The sequence below is a fragment of the Engystomops pustulosus genome, chromosome 3 (assembly GCF_040894005.1).
Source record: "Engystomops pustulosus chromosome 3, aEngPut4.maternal, whole genome shotgun sequence".
Classification (NCBI taxonomy): domain Eukaryota; kingdom Metazoa; phylum Chordata; class Amphibia; order Anura; family Leptodactylidae; genus Engystomops; species Engystomops pustulosus.
The window spans coordinates 52,856,325-52,878,448 of record NC_092413.1 but is presented as its reverse complement, the minus strand read 5'-3'; the positions used below and the strand labels follow the sequence as shown (position 1 = coordinate 52,878,448).

At 41.5% G+C, this 22,124-nt stretch overlaps 2 protein-coding genes across 3 annotated transcripts in view; both read right to left on the bottom strand.

Annotated features, from left to right (window-relative positions):
* Positions 1 to 1,096: 1,096 nt before the first annotated feature.
* LOC140121353 (uncharacterized) lies at positions 1,097 to 6,441 on the bottom strand. Of its 2 annotated transcripts, none has more exons than XM_072140804.1 (2): positions 3,935 to 6,441; positions 1,097 to 3,775 (listed from the first exon to the last, which is right to left on the bottom strand). In XM_072140804.1, the coding sequence occupies exons 1-2, from the start codon at positions 4,416 to 4,418 to the stop codon at positions 1,680 to 1,682; spliced, it is 2,580 nt and encodes an 859-aa protein (XP_071996905.1). In that variant the 5' UTR covers positions 4,419 to 6,441; the 3' UTR covers positions 1,097 to 1,679. The 2 variants fall into 2 exon arrangements, with proteins under 2 accessions (XP_071996905.1, XP_071996906.1); XM_072140805.1 differs by having other exon boundaries at positions 1,097 to 4,041; positions 4,345 to 6,441.
* Positions 6,442 to 6,846: 405 nt separating this feature from the next.
* HNRNPLL (heterogeneous nuclear ribonucleoprotein L like) overlaps positions 6,847 to 22,124 on the bottom strand; it is a 43,820-nt gene continuing 28,542 nt past the window's right edge. The window contains exons 11-13 of the mRNA XM_072140802.1: positions 21,806 to 21,863; positions 17,579 to 17,677; positions 6,847 to 8,965 (exon numbers count right to left, since the gene is read on the bottom strand). Coding sequence (XP_071996903.1) covers positions 8,910 to 8,965; positions 17,579 to 17,677; positions 21,806 to 21,863 — 213 coding nt within the window. The 3' untranslated portion in view covers positions 6,847 to 8,909. The remainder of the gene's footprint in view (positions 8,966 to 17,578; positions 17,678 to 21,805; positions 21,864 to 22,124) is intronic.

The window sequence follows — 22,124 nt, the reverse complement described above, 5'->3', positions numbered from 1 at the left end:
CCCTCAAGGATACCATAGCCACATGGAAAATAATCCGTAGGGGGTACAAACTGTCATGGAGGGTCTCCAAACACCTCCCCCTGTGGAATCATCCAGGGTTTTCGCAGGGACGCCAGAGTAGATTATTCCTAGAATGGAGAGAGAAGGGGATAACGAAAGTAGGTGATCTGCTCCACCACCAGGAGCACAGGTGGTTAACTAGGGAGGAGGTCAACTCTAAATATGGTTTGAGAGGGGAACAACATTTCCAATACATCCAGGTGAAAAAGTTCTATATGGAGGATCTTATCGATGTGACGAGGGAAGCATCCCAAAATCCATTTGATGAGCTCCTGATGGTCCCCCTGCAGAGACTAAGGTATCTCGATAGCGTACCGTACGCTTAGGAAGACATTAGGACAGAAAGGGCCCTTCTTCGCGGGATGGGCAACACAATTGGATGACTCGAACATAGCGGAAAAAATTTTAAAGGGCTGGAAATTGGTAAGAGATAATGTCTTGAACGAGGTATGGAGAGGCACCCAATTTAGGATACAACATAGAGCCATTTATGCATTTAATCTTCCACCCTCTCCGAGATTCCCAGACCGATTAACGGCCTGTCCTAAATGCCAATCACCAGCGACTGATCTTTTTCATGGCTTATGGGAGTGTGCGCACACACAGTTCTTTTGGGAGGAGGTGGAGCGAATAGGGACAGAAATATGGGGTCGTCCAATTCAAAGGGATCCTGTGACATATATATTTCACTATGATCAAACACAAGAGGACGAAACACTTCCACAAGGGGGAGGGTTGCCAAGGCTTTTTCACACAGTTAGCTTGGTCACAAAGAGGTGTTTACTTCAAAGATGGCTCGAGCCACAAATGCCAACGAGAAATGACGTTGTGACGCAGATGAAGAAATGATTCCAGCTGGAAAGATTGGAGGCGGAGAGGGGGAAATCGAAACTGACAGCTAAGCGGTTTAAGAAGTGGAGGGGGTTTATACTGAAATTTTACACTGCTGCTGAAAGGGAGTACATTTTTCGTCCTTTCACTTTGACGCGGTGGTATCTACTGGAACAGCTGAAAGGATCCTTAGGGAGGTGGGGTATTGGTTAGACTAAAGGAGGAGGGTGTTTCTTTCATTTAAACTTTGTTAAATATTGGATGCAAGCAACATTTCGACTCAGGAGTGTGTAATATCTTACTTTAAGACAAAGAATTATACGATGTGTCTTTAATGTTGTCTTATGGGCCTGCGAGCCCGGTATTTGTTGTATTGTAATGTTTTTTTCAAATAAAAATATTTAAAAAGAAAACAAAAAAAGGAATTAGTCCTTACCGGTAATTCAATTTCCATAAGTCCACCATGACGGCCCCACTGGAGGTTGCTTCCCCTTCCTCTGTAGGGACAGGAAATTGAGAGCATTAAATAGCCCCTCCCTCAACCTCCCACCAGTGTTTATCAAATAACTACACCAGTATAGGTTGCAACATAATTTTATTTAGTATGTTAAATTTCACATACATAGGCAAAGATCCAAAAGAAAATACTTTTATATATATATGGGAGGGAAATAACAGGGCCGTCATGGTGGACTTATGGAAATTGAATTACCGGTAAGGACTAATTCCTTTTTTCCATTTCGTCACCATGACGGCCCCACTGGAGACATACCAAATTTATGCCCAGTTTAGGGAGGGACTACAGCCTGAAGCACTTTTCGGCCAAATGCCAGATCTTTGGCGGCTAAGACATTTAGCCTATAGTGCTTTGCAAATGTGACATTTGTACTCCATGTAGCGGCTTTGCAGATTTCTTCAATGGATGCTCCTCCTCTCTCAGCCCAAGATGTAGACAAGGCCCTAGTGGAATGGGCTTTGACGGAGAGAGGTAGTGGAACACCTTTGATTTTATAACATTCCTTAATGGTATCTGTAATCCAGCGTCCAATAGTGGCTTTTGAAGCTTTCTTGCCTTTATTTCTTCCTGCAAATTGAACAAATAAATTTAAATCTTTTCTCCAAGGATTGGATGCTTCAAGATATTTAAGAACAGTACGTCTTACATCCAGTAGATGCCACTTCTCTTCCACAGGATTTTTTGGATGATGGCAAAACGTGGGTAAGATTATTTCCTGGTTCCTATGGAAATTTGAGACAATTTTTGGTAAAAAATTTCTGTCAAGTCTGAGCGTGATCCTATCTTCTGACACAGATAAATAGGGTTCACAGATGGACAAGGCCTGTAACTCGCCCAGTCTTCTAGCAGATGTAATGGCGATTAAAAAGGCAGTTTTTTGTGTCAAAAAACGCATTTGGCTCGGGTCGATTGGCTCGAAAGGCCCCATAGTTAAAGCGTCTAGGACTAGAGATAGATCCCACTGAGGGGATGAATCTTTGACAGTAGGACGTAAGCGTGAGCAGGCCTGAAAGAACCTCTTTACCCACCTGTGTTCTGCTAGCGCTGTGTCGAAGTAGGCGCTCAAGGCTGAGACCTGGACTCTCAAGGTGCTAGGTCGTAGTCCCTTCTCGAACCCCTCCTGCAGAAAATCAAGAATCTGACAGATATTTGGGGAACCCTGGTTAGGCATATCTTTTGACCAGAAACAAAACTTTTTCCATATTTTAAAGTATATGGCATGGGTTACAGGTTTTCTACTATTCTTTAAGGTTTTTATTACCTTATATGATAAACCTTTTGATCTTAAGGTGCTTTCAGGATCCAGGCTGCTAGGTTTAGGAACCCTGGGTTCTGATGAAGGACTGGTCCCTGATGTAGAAGGTCCGGCCTCCTGGGTAGGATAAACGGAAGGTCTATCGCCAACTTTTGTAGACTTGGGAACCAATTTTTCTTTGGCCAAAAGGGTGCTACTAAGATGAGCTTGGTTGGACTGACTAGTAGTTTTTGCAACACCTTGCTTATCAATGGAATCGGAGGGAAAGCATATACTAGGTCCTGATTCCAGGTCTGTGAGAAAGCATCTAGTCCCCAGGGGACTTCTTTTGGGTTCAAGGAGAAGAACTTTTTCACTTTGGAATTCTTCCTGGAGGCAAACAAGTCGATGTCCGGCAGTCCCCATCTTAGAACAATCTCTTGGAAGACTTCCTCGTTCAGGCTCCATTCGTGGGGAAGGATTTGGGACCGGCTGAGGTAATCTGCTACTATATTTTCTGAGCCCCTCAGATGGATGGCCGAGATCGACTGGATATTTTCTTCTGCCCAGGAAAATATTTGTTGTGATATTTTCAGTAGCCTTTTTGATCTGGTACCTCCTTGTCTCCTTAGATAGGCAACCGTGGTAGTGTTGTCCGACATAATTTTCACATGGTGACCTTTCAGCTCGCTGGTACAGGATTTTAGAGTGTTCAGGACCGCTCTTAGCTCTCTCTCGTTCGACGAGGTATGTGCCGTTTCCCGGGTCCAACAACCCTGGATATATTTGCCTGGAAGGAGAGCCCCCCATCCGGAGCTGCTGGCGTCTGTTTGGATCTGGGTTAACGGCCATTGGACCCAATTTACGCCTTTCCGTAGATTCCCGGGATTCTTCCACCATCTTAGTGATTCCTTCACTTTTGAGGGGATTATCAATGGTAAATGAAGATGATGATGATTTCTGTCCCATTTTGTAAGAATCCATGACTGTAGTGTTCTTGAGTGATTTTGGCACCAGGCCACACTCTGGATGCATGATGTCATGGTCCCCAGAAGACTCATAGCTGTCCTTACTGAGACAGACTTCCTCTTCTCGAATTTCTTTATTTTCCCAAGAAGATTTTCCCTCTTTTCCTGTGGAAGATACGAGGTCTGGGTTAGAGAATTTAAAGACACTCCTAAAAATTCTTTTATGTGACTCGGAATTAAGTCTGATTTGTCTAAATTTATGATCCATCCCAGAGTTTGTAAAACTTCTATTGTTGTATCCTTTTGGTTTTCTAAATGACTTACTGAGTCTCCTATTATTAGGAAGTCGTCTAAGTACGGAATCACGCTGATTTCTTCCGTTCGGAGATATTTTACTGCTTCTGCCATGACCTTGGTGAAAACCCGGGGGGCTGAGGAGAGACCAAAGGGTAATGCAGTAAATTGAAAATGAAATTCTTCCCCAGAGGGAGATAATACGGCAAATCTTAAGTATTTTTGTGATTTCGTATGGATAGGTACGTGATAATAGGCATCCTTGAGATCCAAGGTACATAAACAAGCTTTGTAAGGTATCAAGGGCGTAGTGGATTTGATTGATTCCATTTTGAATTTGACATAGGTTACCCATTTGTTCAAATATTTCAAGTTTGTAATTAATCTGAAAGTCCCATTTGGCTTTTTTATCAAAAACAAAGGTGAGTAATGACCCGTACCTCTTTCTTCTGGACGGACTGGACAGATGACATTCAATTTTAGCAGGTCGGAAACTTCCTTCCAAAGGTGACATGTTAGTCTGTTCGATGGTTGCCTGGATAGGATAAACCGGTGAGGAGGAGGTGACACAAAATCTATAAAATAGCCATCTTCTATTATAGAGAGTACCCACCTGTTGGATGTTATATTTTTCCAATGGGGGAGAAAATTTTTCAATCTTCCCCCCACTCTGGCGTCATTGTTTCTTCTCTTGTTTACTTGAGGCACCAAAAAGAAAGGATTTGTTCTTTCCTCCTTTGGCTGTATTCCAGTACCCCTGTTTCCAGGTCTGCTTGCTCCTGAATCTTGGTTGTTCTTTAGTGGGGCGAAAGCTCCGAAAAAATTGTTTCTTGGGTTGTTGTTTGGCTTCCGGAAACCCTTTCTTTTTATCCGCTGCTTTAGCTAGGATTTCATCCAATTCTGGTCCAAATAAAAAATCACCCGAAAAAGGCAGGCTACACAGTTTGGCTTTTGAACGCACATCTCCAGACCATTGCCTTAACCAAAGGGCTCTTCTGGTTGCATTAGATAATGCAGCTTCTCTTGCTGAAAACCGGATGGTTTCGGCTGAGGCATCTGCCAGAAAGGCTGCTGCTGATCTTAATAGCGGGATGGAGTCTAGCATTTCTTCTCTGGACGTGCCTTCTCTAAGATGATCCTCCAGCTGTCCTAGCCAAAAAAACAGAGTACGTGATACAGAGGTAGTGGTAATATGTTTTTAGGATTGCCATGGAAGCTTCCCAAGCTTTTTTGAGCAAACAATCTGATTTACGGTCCATGGCATCTTTTAGTTGGGTGGAATCTTCAAAGGGTAAATCGGTTTTTTTAACTACTTTGGCTATAGGGATGTCAACTTTAGGAACACTATCCCAGACCTTTGTTTCTTCTGGATCAAATAACATACGGTTTTTAAATTCCTTAGGCATTGTTATACGCTTCTCCGGTTCTTTCCATTCATCCTGGATAAGATCCTTCAAGTTTTCAATAACGGGAAAAACTCTAACTTTCCTTCTTCTTAATCCACCAAATAATTCATCTACTACCGACCTTTCTTCTATGGTGTCTTCAATATTTAAGGTATCCCTTAATGCTTTTATCAGCCCATCCAAATCCTCATTAGGAAATAAATATTTGGGGTCATTTGGTATTGATTGATGCGTCACCATATCCTGTTCTTCCATGTCTAGCTCATAAGAACAAGAGGGCTGTTCATCATCTGAATCCAGACATATAGGGTTCTGCCTGACTTTTTTATGCGGTGGGCTTTTTGATGCCCTAATCTCTTCACGCATAACAACACGCAATTCATCCAAGAATGATGACTTTTCCTCTTTTAACACTTTATCCAAACAATCTTTGCATAAACTTTTCTTATAATTAATATCCAATTTTGTATTACAAATGTGGCAACGTTTGGATGGTGCCTTCTTAGGTTTTTCTTTATCACACACTTTGGTTTTTTCTTTTTCTTTTACAGGGATATCCTTCTCCTGTTGTTTTTAGAAAAAGAAAAAGGAGTATTGCTTATTAGAAGCTGACTCCCCACAGCATATAGTGCCAAAACCTATTGGCGTTCAGCAAATGTCCTACTTACAGAGCCCAGGGTTAAGGAACAGAATTCAGCCTCATCCATGCTGGGATATTCGCTGCTCCACATAGACCTCAGCAGACCTGCAGACTTGGTGGAAGCTTCTCCTTACTCACCTTCCGGCGTCTGACGTCATCTTTAATGGCCTGTCTCCTAGGCCGAGACGCTGAGGTCTCTGACGTCACTTCCGGTTCGTGCTCCGTAACCCGGAAGTGACCGAGCGCTTGAAAATGCGCTATGTGCCGGCAGCCGCGGACCCCCGAGAGGGCCGTAAAAAGCTGCCAGTACTGCCCGCTGCCTCCTGCACGCCGCAGGAGATCCCATCTTGGCAATCCGGGACCTGGAGACCCCAAGTAGGACTCACGAGGAGGCCGGACGAGGGAAGCCCCGGGGAAACAAGCACCCACGAGAGGTACGAGGTTCTACCTCCCCCCCCCCCCCGAGAGGAGAGAGAGGTTTACTCTCAACCTTTCCCTGTAGGGACAGGAAAAACACTGGTGGGAGGTTGAGGGAGGGGCTATTTAATGCTCTCAATTTCCTGTCCCTACAGAGGAAGTGGAAGCAACCTCCAGTGGGGCCGTCATGGTGACGAAATGGAAAAACAGGGTTTTAGTGTTAGAATTTGGGGATTAGCCTCCCATTTAGTGGCATAGTGGTCCCACACCAACTGCATTACAAATGTGCTGTACCATAAAGTATTGGTGGCTGGCTCGGTCTGCTGCTCACAGCACATGCACTTGTAAGAGTTGCTGTACTACAGACTAGCATGCTATCAACACGTTTGGGTGTAATAATTAACCCTGGTCTTTATGGTATGTAGGTTGTATCCACCTTCTTCAAGCAGTAAAAAAAAGGAAAAACGAATGTCCCAATATTCACACAAAAAAGTCCACATTTATTCAATGTATCATCAGTTCAACTGATTAAATACATCAACAAATTTACATAGTATCAGCACAAATAAACGGGAGATCTACAAGGAATTATGGCACGAGGAAAAATAAATGTTATGGTCAAAATATAAGAGGAAGGTCCTAATCACAATGTATTCATGATAACAGAAAATAGGCTGTTCTAGAGGTAGCACAAATAGTCAGCAGATGTATTACCCTGCATGTCATCATGTCCTGTTAGGGTTTGTATGAGCAATTGGAGAGTTAAATGTGGTATTTCTTCCCCTTATTAGTAAGAGGAATCTATGTATACTGTCTCATGAATTGGAACAATGCAACTATTAAATGGGAGCCATGAATCTTTCAGAGCAAGAATTGCGTTTTAAAGAGTAAAAGTATAGTAGACAAATGCTCATTCCATTACTGTATGTATATTTTATTACATTACACGATGCCCAGATCTAACTACGTTGAAGTATTGTAAAAATCAATTGCTATCCTTGGGATATATACGGTTCCCTTAAAGAGATGATTTTTAACTGATTATTATGTTAATATCTTTCCTTTATTTTTGTCCAGAAGACCTAATAAAAGAACATTTGTGACATGAATGCGATTAGAACATCTAGCAGGTATATTGTAACAGAAGAATAAGAGAGCGGCGTCCCCTGGTGGCCAATCTTTAAAATCTACCTGTGCAAAATAATCTAACACTACACAACTGTCTTCAAAACCCGTGCATATGGTCTTAATATGGCTTATTATTGTAGATTTGTAGTGAGCCTGAGGCGTGTGCGGCCACACATTCCTCTGTATGCCTCTGATTTATTACAGTCAGTTATTCTCCACTACCAGCATTGCTTCTAGGGCAGATCATCTACACACATAGATATACATGGATACTGTCATACTCTGTGAGTATCTGGCTCAGCTGCGCTTGTGAGCCCTAAACCAACATTTACGCATGCTGTATATGCGAAATAATATTCATTTATTGTTAAAAATAGATTTTCAAGATCTATTCCACAGGGCAGAATTTAATAACAACAGTATAGCCTGTACGATGCAATACGCATCATATTATAACATACATGGGAGAGTCTTATCAGTTACATTACAGGATGCAGACGTTTACAAGTCTGTGAAAAATAATGTATATTATGCCTATTAAATGGAGCAGGCGGTGAAATATTCATCATGATTTGGTGCACACCTTCACATCCTTATGTAAAATTTGTCATTTCTGCTTCATTTCACACAGTAAATCTCATTTGTTCTCTACAGTTTTCTCTGCATTACATTTAATACTCCAAATAGGAGCCAAATGTACAACTCTCAAGCTACATTCACACTACTGTAGCACGGTGGGCACACGGCAGTGCCGGGAAGAGGAGGAGGGGGAGAGCGCTGCTCACCCCCGCCCCTCTCCATAGCCTAACATAGAGCCCAGCGCCGTATTCCGTTGAAAGATAGGACATGTCCTATCTTTCTAATGGGTACGAAGCCGCAGGTGTGCTTCACCGTACCGCTACCGTACAGCGCCGCAAGGCCATTGTGATCTCTGTGGGACATATATACGTCGGTGGTATATATACATCTGTACGAACATACGTTCGTGTGAATGTAGCTTACAGGATTCTGCAAACAATAACACAGTAACCTTTCCTCTCCTACTTGCCAATATTGCCATGCCCAAAACCCAAAGTGTCAGCTGGGGATATGCAACATCTTATTAGTACAGAATGAATCAGTGCAATGCATGCAAACATGGCTTAAATAATATCAGAGTCTAAGAGGTGAGGGTTTAAAATACAGTGGACTCAAAGTTTGGGGTAAAACCTTATAAATAGACTGGATATGGTGTGGTTGGTATTCACAATACAATACACTAATAATTCTAAAAACAAGTCAATGCAAAATGATATTAAAAATATGTAGTGCTGCTTAAAACAACCAATAACATTTAACCATTGCAAGGCTTTGATGATCATGCTGAGTACAAGATGGAGCGGATGTGCAGTGTCCTTCCTTTGGGATCCAGACTTCACAGGTGGGAGGAGGTGGAGAAACATAATTTCAGTGTGTAAGGATTTGAGCCATCTGGGGAAACACAAAATATAAGGCAATGAAGTGAACTCACAATAATGTACACACAAGTCATCTTGTGACTGCAGAATAGTATGCAGGAGCTTTGCTTATGTGGCCGAGCAGGGACTACAATCACCACAATGGCTGGAATCAGATGAATCATAACATCCAAATAGTATAAAGGCTCCTTCTGTCACCCATCAACAACCCAAAGCCTAATAAAGAAGTGATGGGTTGATTGAAAATGAGCCGGCACAAAGAGCCAGCTCATTCAATTAAACATCATGAGTCGATGGCTCACTAAGCCCTGCCCCTAAACGGCTCACCACGCACCGTTTAACCTGACAAATCGGGTTAAAAGTGGTGTGGGGTCACTGACTGACCTGTGGCTCCTTATTATATATTTCCTTATTATTATATTAGAATTCCCATCACTATAATTAAGGCTTCTTGGCCTGGGATGGTGGTATGCCATCAACAAAACATTGGGGGGGATTTAACAATGTGTCTCAGGTTCTGCCAGTCACTAGGTGGGAAACACTAGTCTCTTGCAACGCCAGATTTATCCCTGTGATGATGAATTCTGCTTCCCTGTGAGGAGTTCCTACTTTAGACTACATTCACACTGCCGTTGCCCGCCGTACCGTAGCACAGCGGGCAACAGCAGCGCGTGGTGAGAGGAGGAGGTGAGCACAGCTCACCCCACCCCCCTCTCCATAGGAATATAAGGAGCATGGCGCCGTACTACGGAGAAAGATAGGACATGTCCTATATTTTTCTGGGGTACGGAGCAGTACGGTCCCGCACGTGTGCGGCACCATACTGCTCCCTTTGGGCGCCGTGCGCCTATAGCCGTCTATGGGGGACGTATATCAGCTGTATATATGTCCCCCTTGCGGCAGTGTGAATGCAGCCGCCTTAGACCCAAATTTTAGTTGGTCTAAACTGTGCACCAGAATTTTTGGCACACAAACGATTTCCCGTAAGCCATATCCCTTTCTCAAGAGGCCAAGCCCCCTTTGTCAGAAAAGTCGCAAAGTGCCAAAAAGAGGTCTAAAAGTCTTGATAACCATGGTGCAAGCCATTTTAGACAGTGTTTTTGGCGCAAAACCACCAGAATTGTGCCGCAAGTGCATTAATTAATCCCCATCCCCCCCCATCATCATCTCAGAGATCATATGAAAGCATTGTTCTGTCCCCTAGTGGAAAATTAAAAAATAAATAAATATATAAATAGTAAACAGAAGTTCAAAAATGTTGCAACAGACCAAAACATACATTAAAAAAACACAACATCAAAAAGCAAAAAATAAAAACCATGAAACCTGCTAAGCAACCAATCTACATAAAATATAATATCTCTTTTCACGTTACCCACCAAACACCTGCTAATTCTGTAGGCTTTAAATTTTTTGCAGCAGTCCCCTCATTGACATCATTGCATCCACATCTATAAACCTTGCACTCACTACTAGCAATAGAAGATTTCATATCATACAATGAGAATATGCTGCCCTCCATTGCAATCCTGTACAGGTTTCAGTCAGACACGTGTTGCACAGCTATGACATCTACCTCTAAATTTTTTTTCTCAGAACACCGCAGTCAGCACCTTGAGTTGTAGGATTACACTTCTAGAGAAAGCATCTTCTTATATTTCTACACAGAGGATGTGGTTTAGATTACGGATGAGCTCTGCTATGGTCAGATCTGACATCTATGAGTAGAAAGCGTAACATATAAGTGTAGGGTACCCTTTCCAGTGCTTGGTGTCAGCCCAGCACTTCAGGCACTATTAGATGTGGCACTGTGGGTACCCAGTAATACTATACTGATATACATCTATACATGCAGGAATAAACATGGCTAAACACATGAGAAATATGCCTATGATGGAGCTATATGGTGAAGCAGCTGCACTTTCCTCTCATGATACAAGAAGTATGTATAGGAGGTTAGGTATGTGGTGACTAGAAATGTACACACTGATGGAGTGGTCATCAAAGAGGCATACATACAGGAATGACTCCACTGTTTACCCTTGAATTGGAGGTTTCGGTTATGCTTTGTTTGTTATAAAAGATGGATTAGTGTAGGAGATTTCCAGCATACATGCTCGTCCTGCTGCTCCAACCTTTAGTAAGAATGGGACCCTTGTTATAAGAATTTCGGGGGGTCCCATTCTTGAGAGATAACTGGGGACAAGCCCTATAATAAAGAAGGTCTTCCATTGACCTTCCGTTTCCGATACACATGTATTTCATATCTGAAAAAAATTACATGGTCTGCAGCTATTTTCCACTGTAAATGGATGGGTGTGCCAAAAACATGCACATGCAAACGTGAAGTGAATTATATTGAATACATATCACCATTCATTATGGGGGGGCTCTCTAAATATATTTATTTATAATGGAAAATAACAATAATTATATTAAAAATTATCTGGGGTGCAATAAATATACAATTATAATATATGATATAAGAAATGCATTAAGAACATCCAACTTATAGACAACCCCTAGTTACAGAAGGACCTCTCTGCCCACTGTGACCTCTGGTGAAGCTTTCTGAATGCTTTACTTTAGTCCCAGACTGCAATGATCAGCTGTAAGGTGTCTGTTATTAAGCTTTATTGATAATCCTTGTTCCCAAGACAGCATAAAATTTAGAAAATCCAATTGTTACAAGGACAATTTTTTTTTTCTGGGGTTACATTTATAAAATTTACCAGTTCCAACTTACATACAAATTCAACTACAAACCCCAAGAACCTATCTTGTATGTAACCCGGGGACTGCCTGAATGTGATAGATAATTCAATTATTTGTATGAAAGTATTTAATACATACTTTTACATGGTACTGTATATATCACAGATCCTCATTCAGAGTCTCCATTGTTACAGACTTTAAACAAATGTTATATAGTTTCTTCCTTCTTCTCCTTTATCTGCCTAGTAAAAGTATTTTTTACGTGGCCTCAGAAATGTTGATATGATCAGAATAATATGTTTAACCCCAGCCTCTAACCAGCCTTGTATGTAACCATGCATCCCTAATAATCTTCCCACAGAGTCTATTTGTCTAGTTAACGGAAAAAAAAAACCCAAAAAAAAAACGCTTGTTGTGTATCTTTCTTGTTTGCAATTGTTTTGTGTCTTTCTAGCAGTTCTGATCGTTTTGTTTGATTAATTCTAGTTCTCGCTTTTTTTAGGATTTGTGAGGGATATCCTCTATCTTTCAGGCGGGTTTCCAACTCATCTGCTTGGGATTGGAACGTATCTTCTCTGCTATTTATTCTACGGAGGCGTAGAAATTGGCTATATGGGATCCCATCCCTAGTGTGTGTAGGATGAAAGCTCTTGTAATGTAAAATGGAATTAGTAGCAGTTTTTTTCCTAAATCCTTCCGTGGATAACCCTTCTGTGCTAATAGTCACCATAACGTCCAAAAATTCTAATGACTCTCGACTAAATTTAGATGTGAACTTCATGTTCATGTTATTGTTATTCAAGTACATTACAAATTCTTCAAACTCTGATTCTGAACCTGCCCATACTAGGAAGACATCATCCACATATCTAGAGAAAGTTTTGATATATTTAATAAATGGATTCTGAGTTGTGAAAACGTATTTTTCTTCGAAAACGGCTAAAAATATGTTAGCTAGGGTACAGGCTACAGGTGTCCCCATAGCTGTTCCCACTACTTGCAAAAACCATTTATTGTTGAATTGGAAAGCATTATGTGAGAGAATGAAACGGAGGGAGTCACAGACAAAGTTAATGTACATCTCACTCTTATTAGTGGACCCTAACACTTTTCTGACTGCCTGAACCGCCATTTCTTGCGGGATGCGAGTGTATAAACTCTCCACGTCAATGGTTGCCATACCAAAGCCCTCTATCCAATCAATCTCTTTAATATTTCTTAAGAAAGAGTTGGTGTCTTTAAGATACGACGGAACATCTTTTAGTAAAGGGCGAAGTAACCAATCGATGTATTTCGAAAGAGGTTCCGTCAAGGACCCAATCCCGGCTACAATCGGGCGGCCTGGGGGGTCCCTGAGGGACTTATGTACCTTAGGCAAAAAGTACCATTGTGGTTTACGTGGGGAAGAGGGAAAAAGTTTGATGGCAAATTGTTCTGACAATATACCTCTTTCTACATACATCCTAAGATGAGTTTGTAACTTATCCTTATATTTTTGTAAAGGGCATTTGTCCAATGCAGTATAGGTGTATTGGTCCAGCAATTGGCGATGTGCTTCATGCACATAGTAGGATTGGTCCATAATCACGACATTCCCCCCCCTTGTCCGCAGGTTTTACTACAATACCCTCTGTTGACTTCAGAGTCTTGAGGGCCTTCTTTTCTCCACTGGACAAATTGTCCCTAATTGTGGGATATATTTGCGAACGGACCTCTTTAAGTACTTGACTCTGAAAAATCTCGAGGGGCGTTCCTGCGGGCAAGGGGGGGCAAAATCTAGACTTTATTCCACCTCTGAAGTTCTGAACTTCAGCAGTGTCTGTGACTTCTACCTCGTCCTCATTAAGTGCTAGTAGTAGATCTAAGGTTTCTTTATCTTTCTCTGAAGACGAGACACTAGCCATGAAGCCTAACGGGCCTATAGTTACCGGAGTCTCCCCTTCTTTATGAACGGAGGGACGCGGTGGATTATTAATAAACCATTTATGCAAATTTATTTTTCTGATTGCTTTATAGAGGTCTATCTCAAAATCCACCTCGTTGAAATTGTCAACTATAGCATAACTTAGTCCCTTAGATAACAAGTTGGTACAGTCCTGTGACAGGGTAACAGATGATAAGTTGATGACTCTTTTACTTTCCGTCTCTCCACTTTTGCTATCTGTCTTCTCTGGTTCTTCTAATGCTGTTTCCTCCAAGTCACCATCTTCCGTTTCGCTCCTCCATTTCTTCTTCGATTCTCTACAGTGGCGTCCTCTTCGGATTCTCTTCCTAAAGGGGGTATGTGCTTACTATTGTCAGCAATGGGAGTCTTTTCTTTTGGTTGTATATGGCTAACAGAAGGGAGTGTTTCCATGTTGTTACTTTCATCAGAGGTGCTTGTGTCTGATTCTGTCACCCAGTATTCTGAGGCTTTTTTTCCTCCCTTTTTCTTGTTGGGGCCTTTTTTACGTTGCGTGGAAGCACTTTTTCTTGATTTAATATTCCATGTGAAGATTTGATTATTATCATAATCTGCTTTATCGCGTAGGAACTTGTCCCGTTTTTTATCTTTCGTTTCAATTTGAACTAGGGTGATCCTTTTTTCTAGTTTTTTAAAAAAGGTGGATAGTTGGGTTTCGTTCAATCTCGTTCTAAGTTCAATTTTGGCTTTACATAGCTCTGTAACAATCTTCTCATACTCTGTCTCATTTCTTCTCATCACCAATTGCATAAGATTCAGGGAGTGTAAATTGAACAACTTATTCCATTCTTGAGTGAACACCGGATCGGACTGATAAATCGAGGGTTCTTTGAAGTATCTCAGTCCTCGAGGAACTCGATGGTTGGCTTTGTATGATTTCAAGGATTCAATCGTCCAGAACAGACGTACCTCCTTTTCAGATAGTATTTTTATCTTCGTCTCTAAATTCTTGGTACTAAGCACTTGCAGCAAGTCCTGTGAGTTGCATAAATCAAAAAACGTGCCGGCATCCTCTCTACCTGCGTTTAAGGCTGTGTCGATGTTATCAGGGTCATTCACATGTTCCATTTCGGTAGACATGGTCGAACACAATGTGTTGGTTGCTGAACGTTCATTAACACTTCGGTGCTAGCAGGCCCAGACGTGTGCACATGCAATAAGAATATTATAATATAGTGGGAAGAAAGAGAAAAAAGTACAGGCAACTACGTCTTCTGCAAAAAATGCACTGTGAAAAAACAACCGTCCAAATACAGACCCTTGTCAGATTGCTTCTGGTGGTGCGCTCCTCTAGAAAAACCAGGTATACAAAATCCAATCAATGAAGGAAAAACAGACGGGTCACTCACCAAAATTGCAGTCTTTATTCATGCCAGCAGGGTTACAAAGAGAGGTGCCGGGCACGCCACAAACAACAGGCTGTTTCGCGCGTAACGCGCTTTCTCAAGTCTGTGACATCATGCGATGGGCGGATACCTCGTATAAGACGAGTTCCGGCCACGTTGCCATAGAGACAATAAACAGTGATCCTCCACCACATAAAATTGATCGCAGCTCTACAGGAGCCGCTGCGGTTACTAGGCCAAGTAGGGGCTGATACCTTAAGCGAGAACTAGAATTAATCAAACAAAACGATCAGAACTGCTAGAAAGACACAAAACAATTGCAAACAAGAAAGATACACAACAAGAAAGGTTTTCGTTCACATTTGGGTATAGTCCACAAGAGAACATTATCCGCTCTGCCATACTTAATAATTGGCACTTGTTAGCCACGGATCCTGATTTACAAAAGATAGTTGATACTAGACCACTTATATCCTTCAGGCGTAGTAAGACATTAAGAAGCGAACTAGTGAGGAGCCGGTTTTCTCCCATTCAAAATACATGGTGGGACCGTTCTGTCCCGCACGGCAACTTTAAATGTGGCCAATGTAACTACTGTAATTATAATTTAAGTAAAAAGACAGTAACCATAGGTGATGTTTGTCATACTGTCAAACATTTTTTCAACTGTAAGTCACAATATGTAGTATACGCCATTTTCTGTCCCTGCCGTAGATTCTACATTGGAAAAACGATCCGATACCTTCATATCAGATTCCGAGAACACATTAGCTCCGTTAGAACTGGACACGGTTCCCCCCGATTTATAGAACACATCAGATCAGCCCATTCGGGACATACAGAAGCATTGCGCTTTATGGGTATTGATAAAATCAATGTGAATCCGCTAGGTGGGGATAGGAACAGAGAGCTCATGAGATGCGAGGCAAGGTGGATCATGCGCACAAAAGCGATGAGACCGATAGGTCTCAATGATCGCAACGAACTAAGCGTTTTTCTATGATTTGTGTTATTATTGTATAGATAAGGTATCAGCCCCTACTTGGCCTAGTAACCGCAGCGGCTCCTGTAGAGCTGCGATCAATTTTATGTGGTGGAGGATCACTGTTTATTGTCTCTATGGCAACGTGGCCGGAACTCGTCTTATACGAGGTATCCGCCCATCGCATGATGTCACAGACTTGAGAAAGCGCGTTACGCGCGAAACAGCCTGTTTGTGGCGTGCCCGGCACCTCTCTTTGTAACCCTGCTGGCATGAATAAAGACTGCAATTTTGGTGAGTGACCCGTCTGTTTTTCCTTCATTGATTGGATTTTGTATACCTGGTTTTTCTAGAGGAGCGCACCACCAGAAGCAATCTGACAAGGGTCTGTATTTGGACGGTTGTTTTTTCACAGTGCATTTTTTGCAGAAGACGTAGTTGCCTGTACTTTTTTCTCTTTCTTCCCACTACTTTATCACAAAGTCCCACACAGGAAGAATTGACTAAAATAACTACACATAAAAAGGTAAGTTTCAGTGTGAACAATAAAAATAAAGAACACAAACCTGCTGTGGACAACAAAGTACAAACTATATGAAGATTTATTGAGCTAATGCGTAAAAATATACTATTCAGCGGGTCAGAGTTTGACTTGTGAAAGAAACCTTACCATATCCACGATCCCTTACAGCATACTGGGGCAGATTTATCATTCTGTCTGAAAGCCAGAATATATCTAGTAGGCCATGGCAACCAATCATAGCTCAGCTTTCATTTTACTAGTGCTCATGAATATTTTAAAGGGGAGCTGTGATTGGTTGCCATGGGCAACTAGATATATTCTGACTTTCAGACAGCTTCATAAATCTGCCCCATTATATTTAGAAATAGGACAATGAAATGTAATTGTGAAAGTCACTGTTTTTGTCAGATCAATTCAACATGAACACGGTAATGCATCAACACAGCAACGGGTTCCCTTAAACTATCTTTTGTCGCATGACAAGTCACCAAGCATGTCATCAAAACGCACTTATTTATCACACAGTGTCAACAAGGCATTATAAGCAGTAACTTATTGCTTTGTCGTAGCTTTCAATCGTATGAGCATCCTGTGGAACACCAATACAGTAGAAAGAGAACAAGAGTCCCATTAAAACGAAGAATTGTTGGTTCTGGATCAGGAGCTACAATGATAATCCAGGTCTGTCCACACCTTCCCACTCCTCCTGTAGCAGAATAAGAGTCCTATCTAGTGATGGCCTGGGTGCCCATGGAGAGGGCTCCAAACCCCACCTCTGGCACCAGTGCCATAGGTCCTCCATCACTGCTCTGGGGACTTAACCCCTTAACAGCGGCTGCTGGGGAAAATGGGGTATGTATACATTGAAGCATATAAATAGCTGACCCTGTAATTACTCTAATGGAGTGACAGCGGTTGTGTGAATTCTCTCTCTTTGCTCAAGGCACCTTCTCCCCAATATATAATGAGATCATTTTAACCCTTGGTCTATGATACGCTTGTATTTGCAAACATGGTACCATCAGACAAATAGATTACTTATCTGAGAAGGTTCAGGGTGACATGCAGAACATTTATAAAAAGGTAGCTACACTTACTGGGTACTCTTATTTGGTAGTGATTTAATACGGTGAGTGCTTCAACTGCTTCAGTCTTTGTTTCCCATTCTAGAAGTCCAGACAATGTTTTTGATGATGCTGTAGGAAACATACAAAATATTGAAAGGTTACAGGTTAAAAGAAAAAAGCAAGTGAGAATGATCTTCTTATTTGTCATCGGGAGATGTGAGTATATCCACATGACAGCCATGTCCTACCATGTCCTGATGGGACAATCCCTTTCTGCCTCTCCATGAAAAGGTTTCATGAAAACTATAAACCATTTATACCTCACGTATCAGACATCTCTAAGCATTACTAAAGTGGTTTAAGATCACTGTATAGCCCAAATTGAAATTTGTCATTGGTATGAAATCAAAGACTTTACCCAAGTAAATTTTTCATATTTTTCTCCTTAAAAGGGGTTTTCTCATCTGGACATTTACATTTAATTCATTTGCCACATGTAAACATTTCTTCAATTGGATGTTATTAAAAATGTTCCTGTGTGACGATAATTTTTCATAAAATGTAGTCATGTTGTCCCTTAGAAACGAGATAGCTTCCTCGGATACAACCACCTCAGATTTTTGCAGCAGTGGCCAGACATGCGCTATAGATCCCTGCCTGACCTCCTGGATTCAGCGATCATTACCAGAGGACGGCTGTGGAACATGCAGTAACTCAGAGACATTTCATATACAAAAACCTTTGTGCAATCACTCCTGCAGAGGTGGCCGTGTCCGAGGAAGTCATCTCGTTTCTAAGGGACAAAATAACTACATTTATGAGAAATTATCTTCACACAGGAACATTTTTTTAATAACATCTTATTGAAAAAATGTTTATATATGGCAGATTAATGAAACAGAATGTGAATGCCCAGACGAGAATACCCCTTTAAGGAGGTTGACCCAGGATTTTACGTTATCCCCTACCCACAGTATATACGGATATATTGCATTTGACAACTAGCAGGGAGTCGTTCCCCAGTCTGAATGTGTATTCCCACTCCACTGTCTACACTACTGAAATATATCCAAGAACAGCTTAGGGCTCGGAGGATGGTGGTGCCCTATGCTATACCTATGGGTTCATGCATTCTGAGGAATAAGGCCACTATTACTGGTATTGTGGAGTTCCAGTATGTTTTTATCTGTCCTGTGCATATGGGATAACATCTATTTAGCCAAACAGTTTAAGTCACTATGAAGCTCTAGCCATTAAAAGGTTATCCCATAAATTATATTTCTGCCAATTCTTATAACTTGGGAATTGCTAATGGTCCAAGCACTGGTATCCCCTGGCGATCAAGAAAACTGAGATCAGCAAGTATCCCACATGAAGGTGCGCATGCACACCACTGCTCCTTTCCCATAGGACAGGAGTGGAAATCCACAACACGGGCCTTCAGCTGCAGAATGCACCACCTGCCTGGCAGAGCCCAATTACTGGTGCCATCACGGATGGCAGTGCTCATTGTAGCAGGAACCTGGGTAGCAGTGAGTACTTGTGACACATACTCGCTGTTTACGGATCCTCTTCTGCTCTGTGCTGTGTCCAAATGCAAATGGAAATATTAATAATAGTAAAGACACCCAGAGCAGACAACAACAATAATACGGTAATAATAATAATGGAGACTTCCATTTTTATAGTGTGCATTTGAGTCTCCAGTATTAGTAATTGTCTGCCCTGGAGTCTCCAGTATTAGTAATTGTCTGCCCTGGAGTCTCCAGTATTAGTAATTGTCTGCCCTGGAGTCTCCAGTATTAGTAATTGTCTGCCCTGGAGTCTCCAGTATTAGTAATTGTCTGCCCTGGAGTCTCCAGTATTAGTAATTGTCTGCCCTGGAGTCTCCAGTATTAGTAATTGTCTGCCCTGGAGTCTCCAGTATTAGTAATTGTCTGCCCTGGAGTCTCCAGTATTAGTAATTGTCTGCCCTGGAGTCTCCAGTATTAGTAATTGTCTGCCCTGGAGTCTCCAGTATTAGTAATTGTCTGCCCTGGAGTCTCCAGTATTAGTAATTGTCTGCCCTGGAGTCTCCAGTATTAGTAATTGTCTGCCCTGGAGTCTCCAGTATTAATAATTGTCTGCCCTGGAGTCTCCAGTATTAATAATTGTCTGCCCTGGAGTCTCCAGTATTAATAATTGTCTGCCCTGGAGTCTCCAGTATTAATAATTGTCTGCCCTGGAGTCTCCAGTATTAGTAATTGTCTGCCCTGGAGTCTCCAGTATTAGTAATTGTCTGCCCTGGAGTCTCCAGTATTAGTAATTGTCTGCCCTGGAGTCTCCAGTATTAGTAATTGTCTGCCCTGGAGTCTCCAGTATTAATAATTGTCTGCCCTGGAGTCTCCAGTATTAATAATTGTCTGCCCTGGAGTCTCCAGTATTAATAATTGTCTGCCCTGGAGTCTCCAGTATTAATAATTGTCTGCCCTGGAGTCTCCAGTATTAATAATTGTCTGCCCTGGAGTCTCCAGTATTAGTAATTGTCTGCCCTGGAGTCTCCAGTATTAATAATTGTCTGCCCTGGAGTCTCCAGTATTAATAATTGTCTGCCCTGGAGTCTCCAGTATTAGTAATTGTCTGCCCTGGAGTCTCCAGTATTAGTAATTGTCTGCCCTGGAGTCTCCAGTATTAGTAATTGTCTGCCCTGGAGTCTCCAGTATTAGTAATTGTCTGCCCTGGAGTCTCCAGTATTAGTAATTGTCTGCCCTGGAGTCTCCAGTATTAATAATTGTCTGCCCTGGAGTCTCCAGTATTAATAATTGTCTGCCCTGGAGTCTCCAGTATTAGTAATTGTCTGCCCTGGAGTCTCCAGTATTAGTAATTGTCTGCCCTGGAGTCTCCAGTATTAGTAATTGTCTGCCCTGGAGTCTCCAGTATTAGTAATTGTCTGCCCTGGAGTCTCCAGTATTAGTAATTGTCTGCCCTGGAGTCTCCAGTATTAGTAATTGTCTGCCCTGGAGTCTCCAGTATTAGTAATTGTCTGCCCTGGAGTCTCCAGTATTAGTAATTGTCTGCCCTGGAGTCTCCAGTATTAGTAATTGTCTGCCCTGGAGTCTCCAGTATTAGTAATTGTCTGCCCTGGAGTCTCCAGTATTAGTAATTGTCTGCCCTGGAGTCTCCAGTATTAGTAATTGTCTGCCCTGGAGTCTCCAGTATTAGTAATTGTCTGCCCTGGAGTCTCCAGTATTAGTAATTGTCTGCCCTGGAGTCTCCAGTATTAGTAATTGTCTGCCCTGGAGTCTCCAGTATTAGTAATTGTCTGCCCTGGAGTCTCCAGTATTAATAATTGTCTGCCCTGGAGTCTCCAGTATTAATAATTGTCTGCCCTGGAGTCTCCAGTATTAATAATTGTCTGCCCTGGAGTCTCCAGTATTAATAATTGTCTGCCCTGGAGTCTCCAGTATTAATAATAGTCTGCCCTGGAGTCTCCAGTATTAATAATAGTCTGCCCTGGAGTCTCCAGTATTAATAATAGTCTGCCCTGGAGTCTCCAGTATTAATAATAGTCTGCCCTGGAGTCTCCAGTATTAATAATAGTCTGCCCTGGAGTCTCCAGTATTAATAATTGTCTGCCCTGGAGTCTCCAGTATTAATAATTGTCTGCCCTGGAGTCTCCCGTATTAATAATTGTCTGCCCTGGAGTCTCCCGTATTAATAATTGTCTGCCCTGGAGTCTCCAGTATTAATAATTGTCTGCCCTGGAGTCTCCAGTATTATTAACCCCTTAACAATCTGGCCTTTGTTTTTTCATATCTATCTTTCACTACCCACCTTCAAAAATCTATAACTTTTTTATTTTTACACGTAAAGAGCTGTGTGACAGCTTATTTTCTGCCTAACAAAATGCACTTCATAGTGACCATATTTAATATTCCGTGCTGTGTACTGGGAAGCGGGAAAAAAAATTCTAAATGCAGTGAAATGCTGAAAAAAAAAAAAAACGCTTTTGCGATGTTTTCTTGTGGTCAGTATGATGGACTACTGAAACCTGTCTTTAGTGAAAATGAGGTCCTTGGTGACAAACTGTTAGAATCCAATTCTGTTCTGGATCCAAGACAGTAAATATGCTGGTGAGGAGGTGTTATAGGAATAGCACACACTTCTCTGTTACACTGTATATATTATCTTAATATAAATTATAAAATAAAAAAAAACTAATATTGAATATTCGATTTTATACTGAAAGAAATATCTGTAATACTGGATTATACTAACGTTTGGCATCAAATACTTTGTACTTGATGAATTTGGGAACTTGGTGATCTTCACAGAGCTGCAAATAAATAGGAAACACAAGTATTAAATATTGTAATATAGGATATATTATTAAAGACAAAGATTTAACTTTAAAGCATCATTAATGGCAGGGTCATATCTTGGTGTACTACCTCTGGATATTCTTTTTTACCATATTGTATATAATTTTGCCTATCAAATACAATAAGTAGTTTTCATGGATCTTCAGAAAAAAATGATGTAGTCATAATGATTCTTGCCTTCCCTCATGCAAAATGGAACGTTGCCTTCAAGTTGT

What these genes read in the sequence shown, in the direction of transcription:
- LOC140121353 (XM_072140804.1), bottom strand. Translation starts at nt 4,418, where the DNA reads ATGTCACCTTTGGAAGGAAGTTTCCGACCTGCTAAAATTGAATGTCAT. An exon ending in TCCTAATAATAGGAGACTCA is followed by an intron (nt 3,776 to 3,934) that starts GTAAGTCATTTA and finishes TATCTTCCACAG; the next exon opens with GAAAAGAGGGAAAATCTTCT.